The sequence below is a fragment of the Vigna unguiculata genome, chromosome 5 (assembly GCF_037176805.1).
Source record: "Vigna unguiculata cultivar grain cowpea cultivar isolate G323 ecotype 2 chromosome 5, ASM3717680v1, whole genome shotgun sequence".
Taxonomy (NCBI): domain Eukaryota; kingdom Viridiplantae; phylum Streptophyta; class Magnoliopsida; order Fabales; family Fabaceae; genus Vigna; species Vigna unguiculata.
In genome coordinates, this window is record NC_140796.1 from 29,988,184 (window position 1) to 30,009,263 (window position 21,080).

A 21,080-nucleotide genomic window follows, 5' to 3' on the forward strand; every position below is an offset into this window, starting at 1 on the left:
TGAACTCGAAATTTTGTGTTGATTGTATGTAATGACATGATTTTGATGAAACTATGCACTGAAATTCGTGATGCACATTAGGGGTTTTGGGGGTTGTGGGTTCGGTACTGTTTTATAGGAATTGTGACCTAAATGTAGGAATATAATGGATTTATGCACTGAATATGATGTAATTGTGTAAACTTGGAATTTTGGGAACCATATGGAGTCTAAATTATGCCTATGTGTTGTTGCAATATGTGTAAACTATTCTGGAATGATTTGGAGTGAGGAATTGATCATGGTTGTTGTGTGCGTGCGTAAATAGATTTGGGGTCTGCATTTCTCGCTCAGGCGAGCCAGGCGAGCCTAGGCGAGATTAGCATAGACGTAATTCCCGTTGTTACGTGAGTATCTCGCGCAGGCGAGGGAATCTGGTTCTGAGCGACAGGCCATCTCGCTTAGGCAAGTGTGCCTCGCTCAGGCGAGAATACGAGTATGTTACAGGGTGTTTTTGGAGGCATCTCGCTCAGGCGAGAGTCCTTTGCCTAAGCGATATTTCCAGTGTTGTTTTCGTTGTTGTGTTGAATTCGTCGCTTAAACGAGGCATTTTAATCCTGGGCGAGTGAGGGTCTCGCCCAAGCGAGAAGGAGCTCACTTAGGCGAGACTTCGTAGGCTGCAGAGGTTCCAGAGGCTCGCTCAAGCTAGTGGGTCTAGCTCAATCCATCTGGAGTTGTTGAACAAAGGCTCTTAGCTTAAGCGAGCGAGGTTGCTATTGTGCGTTTCAAGGCAGGTGTTACTGCTGTATTAAAGGGATGAGATGGAAATTGCAAGGTGTGATCTACATGGCTTTTAGGATATCTCGTTGGTGGGCTTGCTAGTGTTCCATGGGTTGTGGCCCGGAACATATCCTTGAGATGTGGCTCAGGATAGGGGTTAAGCACATGGCATTCTATGGGTTGTTGCCCGGAATGACTTCCCTTGAGTTGTGGCTCGGGATAGCAGATGAATACGAGAAACTCTTGAGTTGTGGCTCAAGTTGGCGAGTGTTGCCGGTGTGAGTGTGCTGGTTGTGGCCAGTACGGATGGGTCCAGATGGATTGCCCTCCTTAGTATTTAGCTGACGCATTTGGTAGTCTTGAGACGTTACGGACTATGTTCGTATTTGGGAACTCCACTTGGCGTTACGGTGTGTGATCCGTAGCATGGTTTCCGCACGTGCTCTATCGGTTATGGCTGATAGGTGTGGCAGCAAGGCGCCTAGAGATACTCACTAGAAGATGTAGAACACTGCTAGCATGGTTGTGGCCGTGTGGAAGGAATGGAACGAGTTTCATTGATGTGCTTTGATATTACATGGTTGTGGCCATGTGGTAGGAAGGGAACGAGTTTCCTTGTTGTGCACTGATATTACATGGTTGTGGCTACGCGGAAGGAACGGGGCGAGTCTTCCTTGTTGTGCATTGAGATTACATGGTTCTGGCCATGTGGTGAAATGTTTTTTATATATGGTTGTGGTCATGCGGAATAAACGAAAGGATTTTTCTGTTGATGTACTATATATATATATATATATATATATATATATATATATATATATATATATATATATATATATGGTTGATTTATATATAATCTTGTGTTATCTTTTTAGCTCACCCTATCTGCTTGTGTTTGGCGATGATTGTGTATGCGGTACACGTGAGCAAATGAAATTGTAGGTGGAGCTAGTGAGGCTTAGCCGCGGAGTGGGGAAAAGCCTAGGAGTTTTATATTATTTTAATTTCGAATATCTTGTAAACTCGTATGGGAGGCTTTATTATTATGTTCAGTTTTTATGAATTATGAACTTTGGTTTTAATTGCAATTAATAAAATGTTATAAATTTCCCACGTTTTTGGGAAATGGGGTTTTATTAATTGCGGCTTAATTACTTTTCTTTATTTTATTATTTAAATCCGTAATATCCGGTCGGGATGTTACATTTGAGGTATTAGAGCAATGGTTTTCAAAAGATTTTTAGGGTCTCTGGGAGTGAGCTGACTGTGTGTTGCTTGTGAGATCATTTTGATCATTGATTGTGATTGTTAACTAACTTTTGGTATAAAGTCTTAACCAAAGTTGTTTGATGTGAACAGTGATATGTGGCGTGCTCAGGCTTTGGCAAATAGGCGGATGAGGAATAATGTTGGGGCCGATGAGATCGCGCAGGCGATACATCAGATGGTGGATATTATGCAGCCCATTGCAGCGCAACCTAGAGACGTGGTAGCACCCACACGCCCTGTGACGATGGAGGACTTTATGAGGCATAAGCCCTCAAAATTCATGGGCAAATCCACTCTGGACGAAGCTGACGCATGGCTCAAGGAGTGTGAGAAAATTTGCAGAGTTATAGAGTGCCCTGATGCACAAAAGCTGACTTTCATTACATTCTTACTGGTGGTGAACGCTGAATACTGGTGGGCAGGCATGCAGCAGCTCATGTAGACCAGGGACGAGGAGGTTACCTGGACTTCTTTCTGAACGAGAATCCTGGAGAAGTATTTTCCAAACAGTGTCAGGCACGAGAGAGAGGCAAAATTCCTCACGTTCCAACAGGGGAACCTGACTATGCAGTCATACACAGACATATTTGAGTATCTAGCGAGGTTCTATTCGCCCACCGTCACCGAGGAGTGGAGATGTAGAAAATATGAGGGCGGGCTGAAACGCGAGCTTCGTCATTTCATTGTACCTCTCCGGATCAGGGAGTTTCCAGTCTTGGTGGAACAAGCCAAGGCTGTTGAGCAGCTAGAGACAGGGCCCAACAGAGTGGCTAGATCTTAGAAGAATACCACTAATTCACGGTAGTAGAAGAAGCCGTACGACAGGCCACAAAGTTTGGCCAAGAAATTACGGTGCTATAACTGTGGTGGAGAGCATCTACTGCTATCTACAATCTCTATCCAATAGAATATGAGGATATTACAAGGTTAGAGATGGAACCTACAAGGAATTATCATCTACTGAGAGGAGTCCTCCTCAATGCCTCACGAAGACTATTTTTAACTCCAACCAACAACCCATCACAAAACTACAAAAAGAAGAAAATAAATGCCTCTTACGTTGTTAGTATATGGATAAAAAATAAGGATAAGCAACAACCACTCTTTCAAGAAAATATACATGAAATTTTGGAATTTGTTCTGAAGAAGAAAATGAAGGAATTAGAGCACAAGCAAACAGAGAGACTGCAACAAATCGTTGAAACTCTCACTAACCATAGTCTACTCTTACTTAGTTCATTTAGAGTCTTAAACCATCCTCTTTTGACACACAATCCAAACCCTCTCAACCGTAATATATTTTTCATTTGCTAGTATAACAAGCAATTTGTCATTTATTTCTGCACTCAGTTTATCAAAATTGAATGTCTTATCCTTCATTATCTAATCTTTGAAACACATCTCTAAAATATTAGCATTTCCATTCTCTGATATTTTCTCTGATCTTTATGCCAATATACTCTAGTTATTAGCTCTAATAAAAGCTCTAATAATCCTGCTCTGATATTTATTGTTTAATAAAAGAAATTATTTTCCAAATTATTTTTCAACAATTGGTTTTTGAGTATATAAGAGTCTATAACAAGTGGTATTTAAGTCTATTATATTTAGCTTTGTTACTATGTTTTTAATCAACAAGTGGTACCTTAGTCTATACACTTTACTATGATATTTGCTTACTCTGATATCGATGTTTGCTCTAATAGATGATTATATCTAAAAACCTCAACAAGAAATTTGTAATCCATAATCTAAGTACACAAAACATGTTTAAATTGTAACAAGTGATATAATTTAATTAAATTTTGTTGACACTATAAATGTTTCAAAAATGATCAGCTAATTGTTATCTTTCATAATTATAATTTTGTCATCGTCAAAGAGGGAAAAATTGTTAGAACTAGATGCTACAAACCACATTTGTTAGAACTGATTATACTTCTTAGATGCTATAGTGTCTAATGAGTTGGAAAATACAAGAAATGATTATACTTGATATATATTTGATTATCTAATATGTGTTCATGAGTTTCAAGCAAGTTTTATCAAAACAAAAATTAGTAGACAATAGATGAAATAAAAAGGTTAGATGAAACAAGTTTGGAAGTGAAAAGTAGATGGGTCAAGTCAAAGACATGAATCTGATGATAAGGTAACTTCACCAAACAAGTCAAAGTTGATAAGGTAATTTGTATTGATGAGAAGACTAATGTCAAAACAACCAGATGAGAAAAGTCAATGAAGTCACCCGAAGAGTGAAGTCAATAGATGAGTACTACTACCAGACAATTAAATTGATCAGATGAATTGGAAGTCAAACGTAGTGACCAAACGAGCCAATATAAGTTGACCAGACGATTAAAATTAAAAGTAAGACTAGACAAGAAGAAAGTGAAATCAAATAAGTATATCGAGTAGATGAGTCAATTGTAAGTTGAATAGAAGAGTAAAAATCAAAGTAAGACCACTCAAGATGAAAGTCAATTCCAATGAGTCAAGCAAGGATATTGAGTAGGCAAGTCAAATGTGAGTTAACTAGACAACACAAGAAAGTCAAAGCTGACCAAACTAAGTCTACAAAGGGTTCCAAATGATTCATCAAACAAGACAAATAATTAAGCGTAATTATCATTTGTTCAAAGAAAATCTGAATGTTGGAAAGGAAGATTAAATCAACAAGTATCATATCAAGATTTATCTAGAATGAGAAGAAATCTTATTGGTTGAAGATCTGATTGAAGAAGAGACGTATCTGAATATCATTTATGTTGATTGAAGATTGTGAATATTGAAGAATTTTATATCTTATGTGATTTAAATCAATCAAGAGTAAGGAAATATTCTTTATATTACAAATTGCTTGAAGAATATCATGAAGATTACATTCAAAGCCACAATGGTAAAACGAATTGAAGAACGAAGAAATTCAAATTGAAGAAATACAAGAAAGAAAATATTGAATAATAAGAATATGCAAATACCCTGATAGATATATCAATACCTTCCTTATAGATGAAGATATTGAAGTAAAAATAAAATATTCAAAGATGGAAACATATTAAGAGTCATATTCTACTACGTGATTATAAATATCAAAGCCTAGATGAAAAAGAAGAGAAAGAACAATTGAACATATATAGAATGAGAACAAGCAGTATACATTATCGAGATAAAATTCATATACACACAAAGATCATAGAATTAAATCCTATTATTTGTGAGATATATTGGATTGTGTGATTAAACATTGCAAAATTCTTCACATTACATTGTGAAGTATACTTTGTGAGATTTGATAGTGTTCTCTTAATTTGAGTGTTATTGTCATTTCATTTGTGAGTTCTCAATCTCAAGGGAGATTGAGAAAGATACTTGAAGATGTTTATAATATTAGCTTGGAGAGGGTTACTCTCGTTGCATCATGAAGAGGGTGATACTCGTTCTAATCAAGTGTTTTGATCAGTGGAATATCTTAAGCATGTTGCTTAAGAGACTAGATGTGCCTTAGTGCGTGGAATGAACTAATATAAATCTTATGTGTGCAATCTCTTCCTTATACTCTGATTAATTTTCATTGCACAAATTAGACAATATGTCTATAGGCTCTATTCGTTCCCCACTTTTAGAGCCACCTTGAACTAAAAGTTTGAACAAATGTGAATCCTTCTGAATAATTTTGAAGCTCTTGGGTAGATATTTTTGAAGTTTTGGGAACCCAAGACAACAACCATTGTAAGAAATATGAAAAAATATTTTTAATGGGTAAAATAAATTGAATGGATGAAGATTATATGATGGAGCTTGGTGGAGACATGAAGCTCCAAGTGCAGCGGAAATGATGGAGGAAGCATGGAAGAGTGGAAGGCAAGTTTGTAGGCTCTTGCTTGCAATGGATAGGTGAAAGGATGAATGATTTATAGGTGGATCTAGCCTAGCAAGGGGGCTAGAGGTAAAAAGAGTAAGCTTTCTAAAAGATGACTCTCAAATGGCAATAGTGAGGAGTGTTCTCAACTCAAAGTGTTTATTGCACAAAAATTCAAGAGTGAGTACAATGCTGAAAAATTAAGGCTTTTATACTCAAGCCATTACACATGAGGAATCTTGACCCTTGGATGAGAAGGAGAAAGCATCTTGGCCTTTGATGCTAGCTTGGAGAAGAAGGCTTGATCTTGGCCATTGGATGATGACTTGGAAAAGGAGGAAGCATTCCTAACCCTTCGATGCTTTAGATCCATGAGTTGTAAGAAGAAGTGTTGACTTCCACTTAGTCCACCTTAGCTCTTTTGATGGCCAAATCTCCTATTGGGCTTAGTCAAGCCCAATTTTATCAATTCAACTATTCATTGTTTGACTTATTATTCTAGAAAGCAAAGCCTAAACAATGGGCCAATATTATTGCTATTCTATTGCTCTTTGATACACCTCTTCAAATCTTCACATCTTCTTTGGCCCATGTGAAGAGTATGAGAAGTCCATGTGGGTTTGGGCCATCTTGAATGAAGCCCAATTTGATCTTTTTTAGCATGCCCCTTGTTATTGGGCCTCTTGATGGGCTTGGGTTTGAAGGTGCACGATGGCCATGGATTGGGCCTTGACCATGATTTGGGCCTAGGCATTGACCCAAGCTATAAGCCTTGTTGGGATCACATCATTATATTTAAATTATTATGTTGATGATATAATGAAAATATGTGGTAGCTTAGCTTTAAGACCTTTGGGAATGGCGAGAGATAGAGTACACGAGACATCTACATTAGATGAGTTTATTGATTAGATGAGTGGAGATATAATTCTAAATAAGGGTTAGTTAGAGATATAATTATAAGTTGGAGGCGAGATCATATAATCCAGGGGACTTAGTTTGGAGAATGGCGAGTGAGCCCCGTAAGCATGATGAAAAGTTCTCAACCAATTGGGAATGGCCTTTTCGCGTCTGCGAGGTGATCAACAAAGTAGTGTATATGCTGAAAAATATATATCGACAGCTTAAAATGGATCGCACTTGAAATTTTATTATTGTTAATCATTCTATTGTATTTCTTGAGTGCATACTCTTTCCTACTTCGTTCTTTCTTCCCTAAGGAGGGTTTTGACGGAGAAGGTTTTAATGAGGCATCCATTTAATAAGATGATGCATCATTTTTATTTATATCAGTTTACATATTTCTAAAAATAAATTCCTACTCAATTGGGTAAGGAAGCTTCATTGACCGAGATGATTCCCCCCACTACTTATATTATTATTGGGTAAGGAAGCTTTATCAACTAAGATGATCCCTCCCATTACTTATACTATTATTGGGTAAGAAGTTTCATTCATCGAGATGATTCTGTTACTTATATTTGAGTAAGGAAGTTTAATCACAAAGATCATCTCTCCTACTGCTTATACTATATATACTTCACGATTATTATAATATTTTATGAGATAAGCACGTATATAGTAAAGATCAAAAGATTTATTTCTTATGGTGCCTGTCTAAATCAAAATGCCTTAAAAAGTAAGGCTCATTTAGTGCAAAAACTACTAGGGCAACATCAGAAAACAAAAAACATAATGTAACAAAAACATAAACTTTATGATAAGGGGTCTTCACATTTCTTCAAGAGAAGGGGGATTCTAGGCATTTGTGGAGTTGGGCTTAGCATTACCTATCTCTTCAATAGGTATTAAGGCTCCATTGTGCTCATATTTATCAAGGCTCCATTGAACAAAAGTGACGTTTGACGTAGAGCCCTGTGAAAACCTTCTGGATGCTGAGATAATATGTTATTTTCCAACTCCTTGACAAGTTTGATGATCGATGCATGCTCATGGTTTTTTGTTGCGAGTTCTTCTTCCAGCTCCTTAGTGACCAGCAAGGAACTTTTTGCTTTCCTTCTCGGCCTCCGTGCATCGAGATTTAAATAGAGTTGCGCTCAGATATGAGTTGGGGTATCTCTTTTTCCACATAATCCAGCTGACTCAGTGCATCCTACTTCTCTTTATTTGTTGTGGTAAGTGCCTTCTTCAAATTATCTATTGACTTAGTGCATCTTTTTTCTTAGCACATTGTCTAGTTGGCGACCCATCACCATAACTCTAGATTGAAATTCATTAAGTACATACAATAAGATTTCGACACTAAAACAACTTCTTCTGGCGTTAAGGTAATATTTTTACCTCCATTAATCTTCCATAAGCATTAAAGAATGCCTCTAATGAGCTATCCAAGTCTAAAGCTTCAGTACATGCATGTTTTGGCAATGGAGGACAAGGTGTTCCCAACCCTGTAGACTTTTATTTCCTCTTACTCTTTTTCTTCTCAACAGGAGGGGGTTTGAGAACTTCTTTTTTCCTCAAAGCCTTCTTGGTCGTAGTTGGATCATTCACACCTTCACAAGCAGCCGTAACAACGACTTTTTTCTTCTCCTTTTTCTCTTCTTCTAATCTTTTCTTTCTTAGTTCAAGAACACATCCTTTTGGGTAGTTTTCAGTTGCTACTATAATGTGTGCAAATGAATTTTATGGTCATTTCTTTGCAATCCATCAATGAAGATGCAAAAAAACATAATTTAACTATCTTAAAACCATAAAATTCACACAATGACCATTTATTTGCAATCAATCAATGGGTAAAAATCCTAAGGAAAAATGGAGAAATAATTAACCTTTTTCACTAATGGGATTCCTTTCAAATTCAAACAAAAAGTGTCCCAAACCCCCGATCTGTGGTAACCAAGCACAAACGTGGAAGTCATGATGAAAGGAGAAGATGAATACTGATTTTTCATGCGTGGAAAAGAAGAAAGAAAGTGGAAGAGTTACAAACTGGCATACCTGATTTTCATTCTTGACGACGCTTACTGAAAGTGAAAGCGAAGATGGAATTTTGCAATTGTTGTAGGGTTTCGGGAAGAAGAAAGTGGGGTTTGAAAATTCCACCTTCGACAATGCCTAACACAAGCTTTCACGGACGGAAATGAATGGGGTTGGGTGTAAGACCCGTGAAATTTAATTAATTAATTAATTAATTAATTAATGTGGGTAGGAGAAGCCTTTATGGCATTAAATGTTAACCTTTATGATGTGAAAAAGTACTAGCTCAAGTGGTTGAGAGTACTTGATTGTGTGAGAGGACTTGGGTTCGAGTCTTATGTATGTCAATTATGTGTTATTTAATTTTTAGTATTTTCAAGATATGCTTGGGTGTGATAAGTAAGGATATAATCTTTGATGTATGAATATTATCATGAAATATGACATAGTTAAATTGGTTATGCACTTGAATTGCAATTTTGGGGTTAGGGTTTCAAACCTTGGCTTAAAAAAAATTAACTTTCTTTTTGCTAAACATTTTTTGGCAAGGATGTCAAGAGGCAGGAAAACCTAGGAGGCAACCAAGGTGGGTTGTAAAACACAACTCGTAATGAGCCTTGAAAGCTAATTAAAGCCAATTTGAGTGCTAATTAGGGAGGGTTTCTGAGCATAAAATGGAACCTAAAAAGAGTGAGTGAGTCTGATTGGGTGGAGACAAGGGCTTGAAATCAAATTGGAATCATAAAAGGGGTTTGAAAGAGCAATTGAGCAAGAAATATTCAGGTTAGGGGAGTTCGTATTGCTTGTTTTATTTCGCAATGATATCAATGTATGATCTGAACCATATTGAGACCGTGGAACCTGCTTTCTCTCGTTATATTCGCGTTTCTGGATTTTTCCAGAAACTGCCTGGCTGTAGGGCATGAACCGCCAGGCGGCTTATGTGTTTTCAGCCTATTTTCTGGGTTCGCCTATGAACCGCCTGGCGGCTGAGGGTGGCCCGCCAGGCGACGCAACGTGCGTCTTCTTATTTTTTCGTTTTGGTTGGTTTGTCAGCGATGTCATAGTGTTTGGGTTGTATTTCTATTGTACATATTTAATTGGCATGATGAATTATGGGATTGTAGTTACTAAATTGATTTGACATTGCATGAACTTGAAAATTTCATGAATATCAATTGGTGGGTTGATGAATTGGGGATTTCATAGTCGCACTAAATTAAAGGGAAAAGGTTAATGGAATTTTACTTATTGGAAGTTTTAGGAATGGATCATGAACCTAAACATGTGAGTACAATATGGTGCCGCCCGGCGCCACACCAGAGGTGCGTGGTGTGTTGATTCACGAAAAACACTATTTTTCGTACTTTTCGCGTAATAGTAACCGCCAGGCGCCAGTCGTCTGATTTTGGGCGCTAGGCGTCACCAATTTTTCTGGTTCGCGCAGTTTTCGTAAAACTGTATTTTCCGGTTCGTTAACCGTCCGATTTAGGTGCAATTTTTACAGGTGGTCCATAACATGTGGTTCTTCACTTTGAACGGTGGAGATTGGATTTGGAGGTTAGTAGCTAGAGATATACATTACTTAATATTGCTGATTTTGGAGTTTGTAAAATACATGAATAAGCCTTTGATGAGTTCAAGTAACTTCTAATGAAGCATAATTGGGTGCATGTGGTAAGTTAAATTCAGAATGTATGTTAATTGGGTACGAGTGAGATAATTATGTGAGATATGGTATGGATGGTGAAACTTTACCCTAGTCGTGGTTTTGTGCTTGTGAATTTTTATTGAGGTACATATGCAATATTGACAAAAGTGTGGTGTCATGAGTTTATAAAAATATCAGACTGTATGATCCTAAGACGGGGTGTATGTGGAATGTATGTGGCATGTTTAAAGGGGTAAGTGAAGGAGAGTACGGGTGCATGACAATACTTGATTTGATGGCATGTTTGAATGGGTGTGGTGTAATCTTATTATAGTTGTATGACTGGAAAACCAGGTTGTGTTGTAAATTGTTATGTTGTATGATTGGGATCCCTTGGGGATCTGTTTAAGTGCCAAGGAACCAGTAACAGTGCACTACTGGTATGGCGCCTAGCGGCGCGAGCAAGCCGCTAGGCGGACGAAACACAATCAGCGACAATGGTCATAGCGCTTGGCGGTAGGGAGGGTTCCGCCAGGCGGAATGGTGCAGTAGAGACTCTGATGGTGCGGAAGCGCTTGGCGGCGCGAGGCAGGTGCGCCAGGCGGTGACGGTGAGTGGCACCTGGCGGTGCGAGGCAGGTGCACTAGGCGGTGACGGTGTAGTGATGATGCTGCAGGCGCATGGCGCCTAGCGGTGTGTGATGCCCACCAGGCGGTCTGAACCTAGTGTGTGCCTGGCGACGTGAGATGTGTGCCAAGCGGTTTTAGTTCAGTGATGGTGCGCGAGGAAAGGTTTCTACACAGCTTTAGATGATGTTGATGATGCGAGGCTTTGGCTGGGGGTCCAGTTACGAGTGTAACCTGTATTGGACTAACACGTGACCACTCTAGGTTGTAGCCTGGTGGTTTAGGAAGTCCAGTGGAGTGTGCGAGTTGTGGCTCGTACGGCGAGGTTCGGATGATTGCCCTCTTCAGAGTATTTTGATAGAGTTTTGGTAGTCTGGAACAGCTACAAACTTTATGTTTGTTTTGGGGAGCTCCACTTGGTGTCACGGTGAGATGTTGTGGCAAGGTTATTGCCACGTGTGGACTATCAGGTGGTGGCCTGTAGTCGGAGGGGCGAGTAGACACTCGTGCAGCAAAGATCGATCATTATTCTCACCTAAAGGGTATAGAAATGATACGTCTAAATGTAAGTGCTGGAAGTGGAGAATAAAGGAAAAAAAAGAAGAAGAATACTAACCCAGGGTTTTAAGGTTGCAGTGTTGTATTTAATATTTTATGTGTTTGGTTTTATTTAAATGAGCTCACGCTATCTGTGTGTGTGTGGCGATGATCATGTAACTTGTTACATGGGAGCAGATGTTAATGCAGGTGAGCAGGCAGATACATAGAGACGGAGTGGGGATCACGATGGGATTATTTACTCAGTTTTATTTTGATTTTCTTTTGTAATTTTTATGGTTTGATTTTGTAATAACTGAATATTACGATTTTAATTACTACAGAAGCGATATTGAACTTTTAATTTTCCCGCGTCTTTGCAAAATTGCGAGTATAAATGCGTTGTTTTATAAATCTTATTTCTTATTTAATTTTAAATAGTAATTTCCGGCTAGGATTTTACATTTGGTATCTGAGCCATGATTTCAAGGATTTCTTGGGGTCTTTGGGGAGTGAGCCTATCGTGTTGACGTGTGTTTGTGTTGTTTTGCCATGTTATGAAAATGAATTATGAATTGTTTGATTTATTAGTTAATATATGGCGCATTCAGGCTATGGCAAATAGGAGAAGAAGAAACGATGCAGGCGCCGATGAGATTGCCCAAGCAATCCACAGAATGGTTGATGCCATGCAGCCTGTTGCGCCACAGCCTAGAGCCATAGTGCCACCCACTAGAGCAGTGACTATGGAGGATGTTCTGAAACACAAGCCGTCCAAGTTCAACGGCAAAGCTACCCCTGATGAGGCCGATGCTTGGCTCAGGGAGTGTGAGAAGATATTCCGAGTACTGCAGTGCATAGAGGCACAACAGTTGAATTTTGCCACTTTCCTGCTGGTTAGCGATGTTGAGTACTGGTGGACAGGAATGCAGCAACAAATGCAGACCTGACAAGAAGAGGTGAAGTGGGTAAACTTCAGGAAGAGGTTCCTAGAGAAGTATTTTCCAGACTCGGCGAAACATGCACTTGAGGCGGAGTTTCTGACACTCCAACAAGGTAGTAAACCAATACAGGCTTACATAGACCGGTTCGAGTACTTGGCGAGATTCTACTCGCAAGGGATCATAGAGGAATGGCGTTGTCGCAAGTTTGAGGGAGGCTTGAGGCATGAGCTACGTAGATTCCTGGTGCCACTACGAATCAGAGAGTTTCCAGTTCTGGTGGAGCAGGCTAGGACTGTGGAGGAGTTAGAGTTTGGATCCAGTCGGGTCACGAGGACACAGAAGAATACCTCTAAGACCAAACATCAGAAGGCGCCATACGACAGATCTTCGTCGCCATCTTCAGGCCTGAGATGCTATAACTGCGGTGGGCCGCACCTTCGCAGGAATTGTACTAAAGTTGCGGGCAGTTCAGGTGCTAGTAATGAACATGTGAAGTGCTACAAGTGCGAGAAGATGGGACATTATGCGAGTCACTTTCCAAACAAGAAGGCGACCGGAGAAACACCATCATCGCAGAAGCAGCAGAGGGTGATAGCTGATCGACCTCGAGTAGCGGGGAGAGTGTTTGCATTAACCAGTACTGAGGCCACTAAGTCAGGTAATCTCATACTTGACCGATGCTTATTGTTTGATAACAATGTTCTGGTGTTGTTTGACTCTGGAGCTACTCACTCGTTCATCTCACAAGAATGTGTGAGTAGACTAGGACTAGTGGTCCAGGATTTGGGGTACGAACTGGCGGTCTCGACACCTGCTTTGGGACGAGTCTTGACCAACTTAGTCTGCACCGGATGTTCTATTGAAGTGGCAGGACACAAGTTCAAAGTGAATCTTGTTTGTTTACCGTTGGAGGGCCTGGACGTAATACTTGGCATGGACTGGTTGTCGGACAATCACGTTATCATGGACTGTAGACTGCGTAGTGTAGTATTTCCTGAAGCGGATGGGTAAAGACGACATTCTGCAATTTAGAGGAAAGGCATGTGTTGGAAGTACATTGCAGATCCTTCGGATGTGTTGGAAGCTGACAAGATCTGGGTTCATGAGGGTTTGATCATGGAGATGGAGGACTTAATGAGATAGTCTTAACCACAACTAATTTTGATAAGCACTAATTTTCGAGGACGAAAATTTTTAAGGTGAGGGGAATGTAAGACCCGTGAAATTTAATTAATTAATTAATTAATAAATGCGGGTAGGAGAAGCCTTTATGGCATTAAATGTTAACCTTTATGATGTGAAAAAGTACTAGCTTAAGTGGTTGAGAGTACTCTATTGGGTGAGAGGACTTGGGTTTGAGTCTTATGTTTGTCAATTGTGTGTTATTTAATTTTTAGTATTTTCAAGATATGCTTGGGTGTGATAAGTAAGGATATAATCTTTCATGTATGAATATTATCATGAAATATGACATAGTTAAATTGGTTGTGCACTTGAATTGCAATTTTGGGGTTAGGGTTTCAAACCTTGGCTTGAACAAAATTAACTTTCTTTTTGCTAAACATTTTTTGGCAAGGATGTCAAGAGGCATAGGAAACCTAGGAGGCAGCCAAGGTGGGTTGTAAAACACAACTCGTAATGAGCCTTGAAAGCCAATTAAAGCCAATTTGAATGCTAATTGCGGAGGGTTTCTGAGCATAAAATTGAACCTAAAAAGAGTGAGTGAGTCTAATTGGGTGGAGACAAGGGCTTGAAATCAAATTGGAATCATAAAAGGGGTTTGAAAGAGCAATTGAGCAAGAAATATTCAGGTTAGGGGAGTTCGTATTGCTTGTTTTATTTCGCAATGATATCAATGTATGATCTGAACCATATTGAGACCGTGGAACCTGCTTTCTCTCGTTATATTCGCGTTTCTGGATTTTTCCAGAAACCGCCTGGCTGTAGGGCATGAACCGCCAGGCGGCTTATGTGTTTTCAGCCTATTTTCTGGGTTCTCCTATGAACCGCCTGGCGGTTGAGGGTGGCTCGCCAGCCGCCAGGCGACGCAACGTGCGTCTTTTTATTTTTTCGTTTTGGTTGGTTTGTCAGCGATGTCGTGGTGTTTGGGTTGTATTTCTATTGTACATATTTAATTGCCATGATCGATTATGGGATTGTAGTTACTAAATTGATTTGACATTGCATGAACTTGAAAATTTCATGAATATCAATTGGTGGGTTGATGAATTGGGAATTTCATAGTCGCACTAAATTAAAGGGAAAAGGTTAATGGAATTTTACTTATTGGAAGTTTTAGGAATGGATCATGAACCTAAACATGTGAGTACAACCTTTTGAGTCATAAATTGAATGAAATCAGAGTTGTTGTGAAGGAGGAAAGGTTCGCAGGTGTAGGAATTGCCTGGCGGCACCATATTGGCCGCCAGGCGCCACACCAGAGGTGCGTGGTATGTTGATTCACGAAAAATGCTGTTTTTAGTACTTTTCGCGTAACAGTAACCGCTGGGCAGTATTTTAGTCCCGCCGGGCGCCAGTCGTCTGATTCTGGGCGCTAGGCGCCACCAATTTTTCTAGTTCGCGCAGTTTTCGTAAAACTTCATTTCCCAGTTCGTTAACCGTTCGATTTAGGTGCAATTTTTACAGGTGGTCCATAACATGTGGTTCTTCACTTTGAACGGTGGAGACTGAATTTAGCGGTCAGTAGCTAGAGATATACATTACTTAATATTGTTGATTTTGGAGTTTGTAAAATACATGAATAAGCCTTTGATGAGTTCAAGTAACTTCTAATGAAGCGTAATTGGGTGCATGTGGTAAGTTAAATTCAGAATGTATGTTAATTGGGTACGAGTGAGATAATTATGTGAGATATGGTATGGATGGTGAAACTTTACCCTAGTCGTGGTTTTGTGCTTGTGAATTTTTATTGAGGTACATATGCAATATTGACAAAAGTGTGGTGTCATGAGTTTATAAAAATATCAGACTGTATGATCCTAAAACGGGGTGTATGTGGAATGTATGTGGCATGTTTAAAGGGGTAAGTGAAGGAGAGTACGGGTGCATGACAATACTTGATTTGATGGCATGTTTGAATGGGTGTGGTGTAATCTTATTATAGTTGTATGACTGGAAAACCAGGCTGTGTTGTAAATTGTTATGTTGTATGATTGGGATCCCTTGGGGATCTGTTTAAGTGCCAAGGAACAAGTAAAAGTGCGCTACTGGTATGGCGCTTCGCGGCGCGAGTGAGCCGCCAGGCGGACGGAACGCAATCAGCGACAATGGTCATAGCGCTTGTCGGTAGGGAGGGTTCCGCCTGTAGAATGGTGCAGCAGAGACTCTGATGGTGCGGTGGCGACTAGCGGCGCGAGGCAGGTGCGCCAGGCGGTGACGGTGAATGGCGCCTGGCGGTGCGAGGCAGGTGCGCCAGGCGGTGACGATGCAGTGATGATGCTGCAAGCGCATGGCGCATGGCGGTGTGTGATGCCTACCAGGCGGTCTGACCTAGTGTGTGCCTGGCGACATGAGATGCGCGCCAAGCGGTTTTGGTTTAGTGATGGTGCGCGTTGAAAGGTTTCTACACAGCTTTAGGTGATGTTCATGATGCGAGGCTTTGGCTGGGGGTCCAGTTACGAGTGTAACCCATATTCGAGTAACACGTGACCACTCTAGGTTGTAGCCTGGTGGTTTAGGAAGACTAGTGGAGTGTGCGAGTTGTGGCTCGTACGGCGAGGTTCGGATGATTGCCCTCTTCAGAGTATTCTGATAGAGTTTTGGTAGTCTGGAACTGCTACAAACTTTATGTTTGTTTTGGGGAGCACCACTTGGTGTCACGGTGAGATGCTGTGGCAAGGTTGTTCCCACGTATGGACTATCAGGTGGTGGCCTGTAGTCGAAGGGGCGAGTAGACACTCGTGCAACAAAGATCGATCATTGTTCTCACCTGAAGGGTATAGAAATGATACGTCTAAATGTAAGTGCTGGAAGTGGAGAATAAAGGAAAAAAAAAGGAGAAGAATACTAACTCGGGGTTTTAAGGTTGTGGTGTTGTATTTAATATTTTATGTGTTTGGTTTTATTTAAATGAGCTCACGCTATCTGTGTGTGTGTGGCGATGATCATGTAACTTGTTACATGGGAGCAGATGTTAATGCAGGTGAGCAGGCGGATACGTAGAGACGGAGTGGGGATCACGACGGGATTATTTACTCAGTTTTATTTTGATTTTCTTTTGTAATTTTTATGGTTTGATTTTGTAATAACTGAATATTACGATTTTAATTACTACAGAAGCGATATTGAACTTTTAATTTTCCCGCGTCTTTGCGAAATTGCAAGTATAAATGCGTTGTTTTATAAATCTTATTTCTTATTTAATTTTAAATAGTAATTTCCGGCTAGGACGTTACATTGGGATTCTTCAGTGGAAGCTTCCGGGGTTTGGGAATTTTTTAGGATGGAGAGGAAATGAGTTCTGTTTTAAAGAATGGTGTAATGGTAGTGTGAGTGTTTGGCACCACGAGCGACTGGATTTTCACTTTCGTTTGTAGCTTTTAAGTTAAGGAAAAAATAAATTAAAATTTAATAACAAATGACACGTAATGTGGTAAGAGAAATATTAAAAATTAGTAGTCATTGTATCATTTCTCTTATACAGATGATAGGTTTTATCTCAGATAGGTATTATAAACTATTACACTAGTGAAAACATTTGGGCCCCACTCCCCTATTTATAGTTGAGAGGATATGCTAACAAGTGGATACTTCAAGCTTGATCATTATTAGATTTCTTTCAATCTAGCAGACTTGATATTGCGAGTCTTCGTTTGTTGTGCCACCAAATATCGTACTCTTGAATTCCTATCACCCTAACCCTATCAACCTTTAGGAAGGTGATACATTTGAATTGGGTCATAGTTGTTAACTCCACATTTGGGGCATATCAATTTAAGCGTCTTGTTTAGGAATGTCAAAAAAGTCCGTACCCGCGGGTATCCACAGATAAAACTCGCAACGAGTAGGAAACGGATATTAAAAATGGATATCCGCTACCTGCGGGTACGGATATTTTTGATACCTGCATGTTAACGAGGCGGGTACGGGTATCATAGTATCCGTATACGTGAATACTCGTACCCGCTAAACTTTAATTCAGAAAAATACTCTTATATATATATATATATATATATATATATATATATATATATATATATATATATATATATTAGTAAAAAACATTATGAGTCTTGATTCAATAATGGTGGTCATATTCTTATCCCAGAGTAAATTACTTCCAGATAATGTGGAGGCATTGATGTGTCTCCAATATTGGTTATGGACCAATATGGAAGGTAATGAAATTAACATTTTTACTTAGATATTTTAATTAAGTAATTGTTAGAAATTTTTACTGACTTCTTATGTTTTAAAGCTCTTCTAGATTAAAATTGGACAACATGAAACTTTATACAATGTTGCAAGAGGTGGACATTGGTAAGTTAGTAATTTCTTTAATATTTTATTCAAAAATAAACTACAATATAAATTGGTAGTTGATTTTTTATTTGTTTGTTTTTCAAGAATCAATCGGAGAAAGGGGACTGGTTGATCCAAACACTAATTATGGTTAAATATTTATTTTTTAAAATACCCGCGCGGTTACCCGTGAATATCCGCGGATATGAAAAAAAATAGACGGGTACCCGCAATAACAGATACCCGACGGATATGGATACGGGTACGGGGCCAGTGTACTAAGTATACCACATAAGGCCTAAATGATTTCGACTATAGCAAATTTAGATGACCTCGTCTATAGTAGGTTGAGATTATCTTGACTACAACAAGGTGGCATGATATAGGCCAAAGCCACAACAACCCACCATGCCATGGAGTTCCCATCTGTTAACTGTTATAACAAAGCATTTATTAGCAGATTCAGACATTCCTAAAATAAGTCATCATAGTTAACAAGGATCACGGGTATATAAAGGTGATTCACTTCCAAGTAAAGGGTATTTTGAAAATTTGTTCTTACTAAATTTATCTATAGTATTTTCGCTGACTTTGAGTGTTGGAGTGATTGCAGCTATCACGTCCTTTTTTGGATTGTATCATTCATTCATACAAGTACGTCATGGACGACACATCAGGGATATTCAAGGACAACACAGTGACATCTTAGGAAAACATTGGAGTCACACCAAATTTTGTAGGTTATATAGGTTCCATACAAGAACACAAATTGAAATTACCTTTTGGAATTTCAAAAGAGCACATAAGTTACAAAAGAGCTATAAAGTTGATACCTTTTGGAAAAAAAATTGAAAGATAAAATATTATAGCATTTTCATTTTTTATGAAGAGAGTACATAATGAGGTGGAAGCAAAGGACAAAGTTGGCATTTTAGATAAATGTATAATGTAAAAGAAAAAGTAATTTTTAGAATTCAACAATTCAACCCACGATGAAGAGTGTTCATAAGGAGGTGAAAACAAAGGACAAAGTTGACATTTTAGATAAATGGATGATGTAAGAGAAAAAATAATTCTTAAAATTCAACAATTTGGTCCATCATCTTTAGAGATGTCAAAATGGGTTTCAACTCGTGAGCAAACCTCGCTCACCAGGGTTCGAGTCGTGTTGGGTTGAGAAAAATTCAGTTTTTTCAAAAGTGGGTTGAATTCAACCCGACTCACTTAACCCACGGGTTAAACAGGTTCGAGCCGAGTTGAAGATGGGTTGACCTACTTAACCCACCAACATTTTTTTACATTTTTTTTAAATTTGTTTTAATAATTATTTACTACTACTAATTATATATGTTCACAATTTCATATTTTTAAATGCTAGAATGTTGCTCAATAATATTTGAATAGTTTGAATGTTTAATTAATTTGATTGTCAAGTTATATATGTTGATACTTTAATCTTTAACTATAATCTTTATAGTAAATTACTGAAGCAACCATTTTATAAACAATTTTTTCTAAATTAGCATGACAAAAATGTGTAGTTTTTTTATTTATATTTTGTTGAATAGCATGACAAACAATGTGTAATATTAGCCATATTTTCTTGGACTATATGGACACTTTCTTGGAAACAATTCATCATATATTGGTGGTGAGCATGATGAAAACATTGGTTCTTGATTTTAATGTGATTCTCATCTCATAGATTGCTTAATAAATTATTTAAATATTTCAATATACTTAAAAATAAATACATAAATAATTTTTTTATGTGGGTCACTAAGCCAACCCACTTAACCCATCAACCCGTGGTGGGTTGAGTCGGGTTGAAAAATTTTTGATTCACCACAAAGTGAGCCAGATTGGGTTCACTCATTTTCAACTCGGCTCGTGGTGAGTCAACCCGTGTGAGCCAGGTTGGCTCACTTTGACATGTCTAATCATTTATGCTTTGATTTCATGGAATGAAAAAAATAAAAGAAAGAAGAAGAACTAGAATAAAAGAAAGAGTTTGTTTAAATAAATTGTACCGCACCTAGTTGGCCTACGCCGAATAATAGCAAGCACCAAGTATATGCTAAGGTACCCGGACTAAAACTACTAAGAAGCGACATTGATTTAACAAGCCGAATAACAACTATAGCGGCCTAAGCCGTTAAAGGGTAACTGGCTCAGGTCGACAACTTTATACAAACAACCAAGGACTTAGTAAAAAACAGAACACTCCAATACAAGTCACCAGTCTCCAACAATCGAATTAAGGGCCTGGGCTTACGCCTAGGCCCACCTACGGCCCAAGCAAGGGCCCAGCCCATGACATGGCCAAACATAATTAATGATCTATAAATATGCATGGACCCCACGAATTAAAGGTACGCATTCATTACTTCCTTAATCACCTGATTTGACTTTCTAAGAGCTTTTGCTGACTTGAGCTTCAGAGTCCCTTCTGCAGGTAACCGCTCCCGGGTCCAAGCAGACATATGCCAACTGAAAAGAGGCCTACTGAGGAGATAGCGGACTATATGGGTAAGGTGACACTTGTGCCTAACTTATCTTATTTGTTCTCTGCAGGAACAATTGGCGCCCACCGTGGGGCACGAGATAGTACCTTACTACCCGCTTTCTCCGAAGATGATTTCTATTCGCAACAGAGCAGGAGTAAACAAGCAAGTTGAAGCTGCCCCTTAAGACCTGCTAACATCTCTCTGGATTTGGCCGCCATCCTAGACGATCATGCCAAGATGCAATAGGAGCTGGCTGACTTGAAGAAGCACAACACTGATGAGATGGAAGCACTACGACAGGAAAACTCGCGCCTAAGACGAAAGATCGAAGCCGATCCCACTCAAAAAGGAAAGGCCAAGGAAGCATCTGAAGTTGCAGGGTCCTCGGCTTTCCAGCCTACTGAAGAGGAAAGCGAGTGCAATCCTACCCCGCACACCTTCACCACCACCCAACAAACTCCCATCCTCTCAGCCCATCCTACTCACTTCCACTCCACCCTCCCAAGG

The 21,080-nt window shown here is 39.2% G+C and overlaps 2 protein-coding genes across 2 annotated transcripts; both read left to right on the forward strand.

Annotated features, from left to right (window-relative positions):
• Window positions 1-2,122: 2,122 nt before the first annotated feature.
• Window positions 2,123-2,809, forward strand: LOC114184572 (uncharacterized). The gene is made up of 2 exons (XM_028071878.1): window positions 2,123-2,466; window positions 2,539-2,809. The coding sequence occupies exons 1-2, from the start codon at window positions 2,123-2,125 to the stop codon at window positions 2,807-2,809; spliced, it is 615 nt and encodes a 204-aa protein (XP_027927679.1).
• An 8,166-nt stretch (window positions 2,810-10,975) lies between these two features.
• On the forward strand, window positions 10,976-13,596 carry LOC146886346 (uncharacterized). Its single transcript, XM_085673405.1, has 3 exons — window positions 10,976-11,041; window positions 12,253-12,551; window positions 12,621-13,596. The coding sequence occupies exons 1-3, from the start codon at window positions 10,976-10,978 to the stop codon at window positions 13,594-13,596; spliced, it is 1,341 nt and encodes a 446-aa protein (XP_085529531.1).
• Window positions 13,597-21,080: the final 7,484 nt, after the last annotated feature.

Bases quoted from the DNA above. Each gene is read 5' to 3' on its own strand.
- LOC114184572 (XM_028071878.1), top strand. From the start codon at position 2,123: ATGTGGCGTGCTCAGGCTTTGGCAAATAGGCGGATGAGGAATAATGTT. The intron at 2,467-2,538 runs GTAGACCAGGGA...TTTTCCAAACAG, and splicing joins GCAGGCATGCAGCAGCTCAT to TGTCAGGCACGAGAGAGAGG.
- LOC146886346 (XM_085673405.1), top strand. From the start codon at position 10,976: ATGGTCATAGCGCTTGGCGGTAGGGAGGGTTCCGCCAGGCGGAATGGT. The intron at 11,042-12,252 runs GTGCGGAAGCGC...TGGCGCATTCAG, and splicing joins GTGCAGTAGAGACTCTGATG to GCTATGGCAAATAGGAGAAG. The intron at 12,552-12,620 runs GTACTGGTGGAC...GGTAAACTTCAG, and splicing joins CTGCTGGTTAGCGATGTTGA to GAAGAGGTTCCTAGAGAAGT.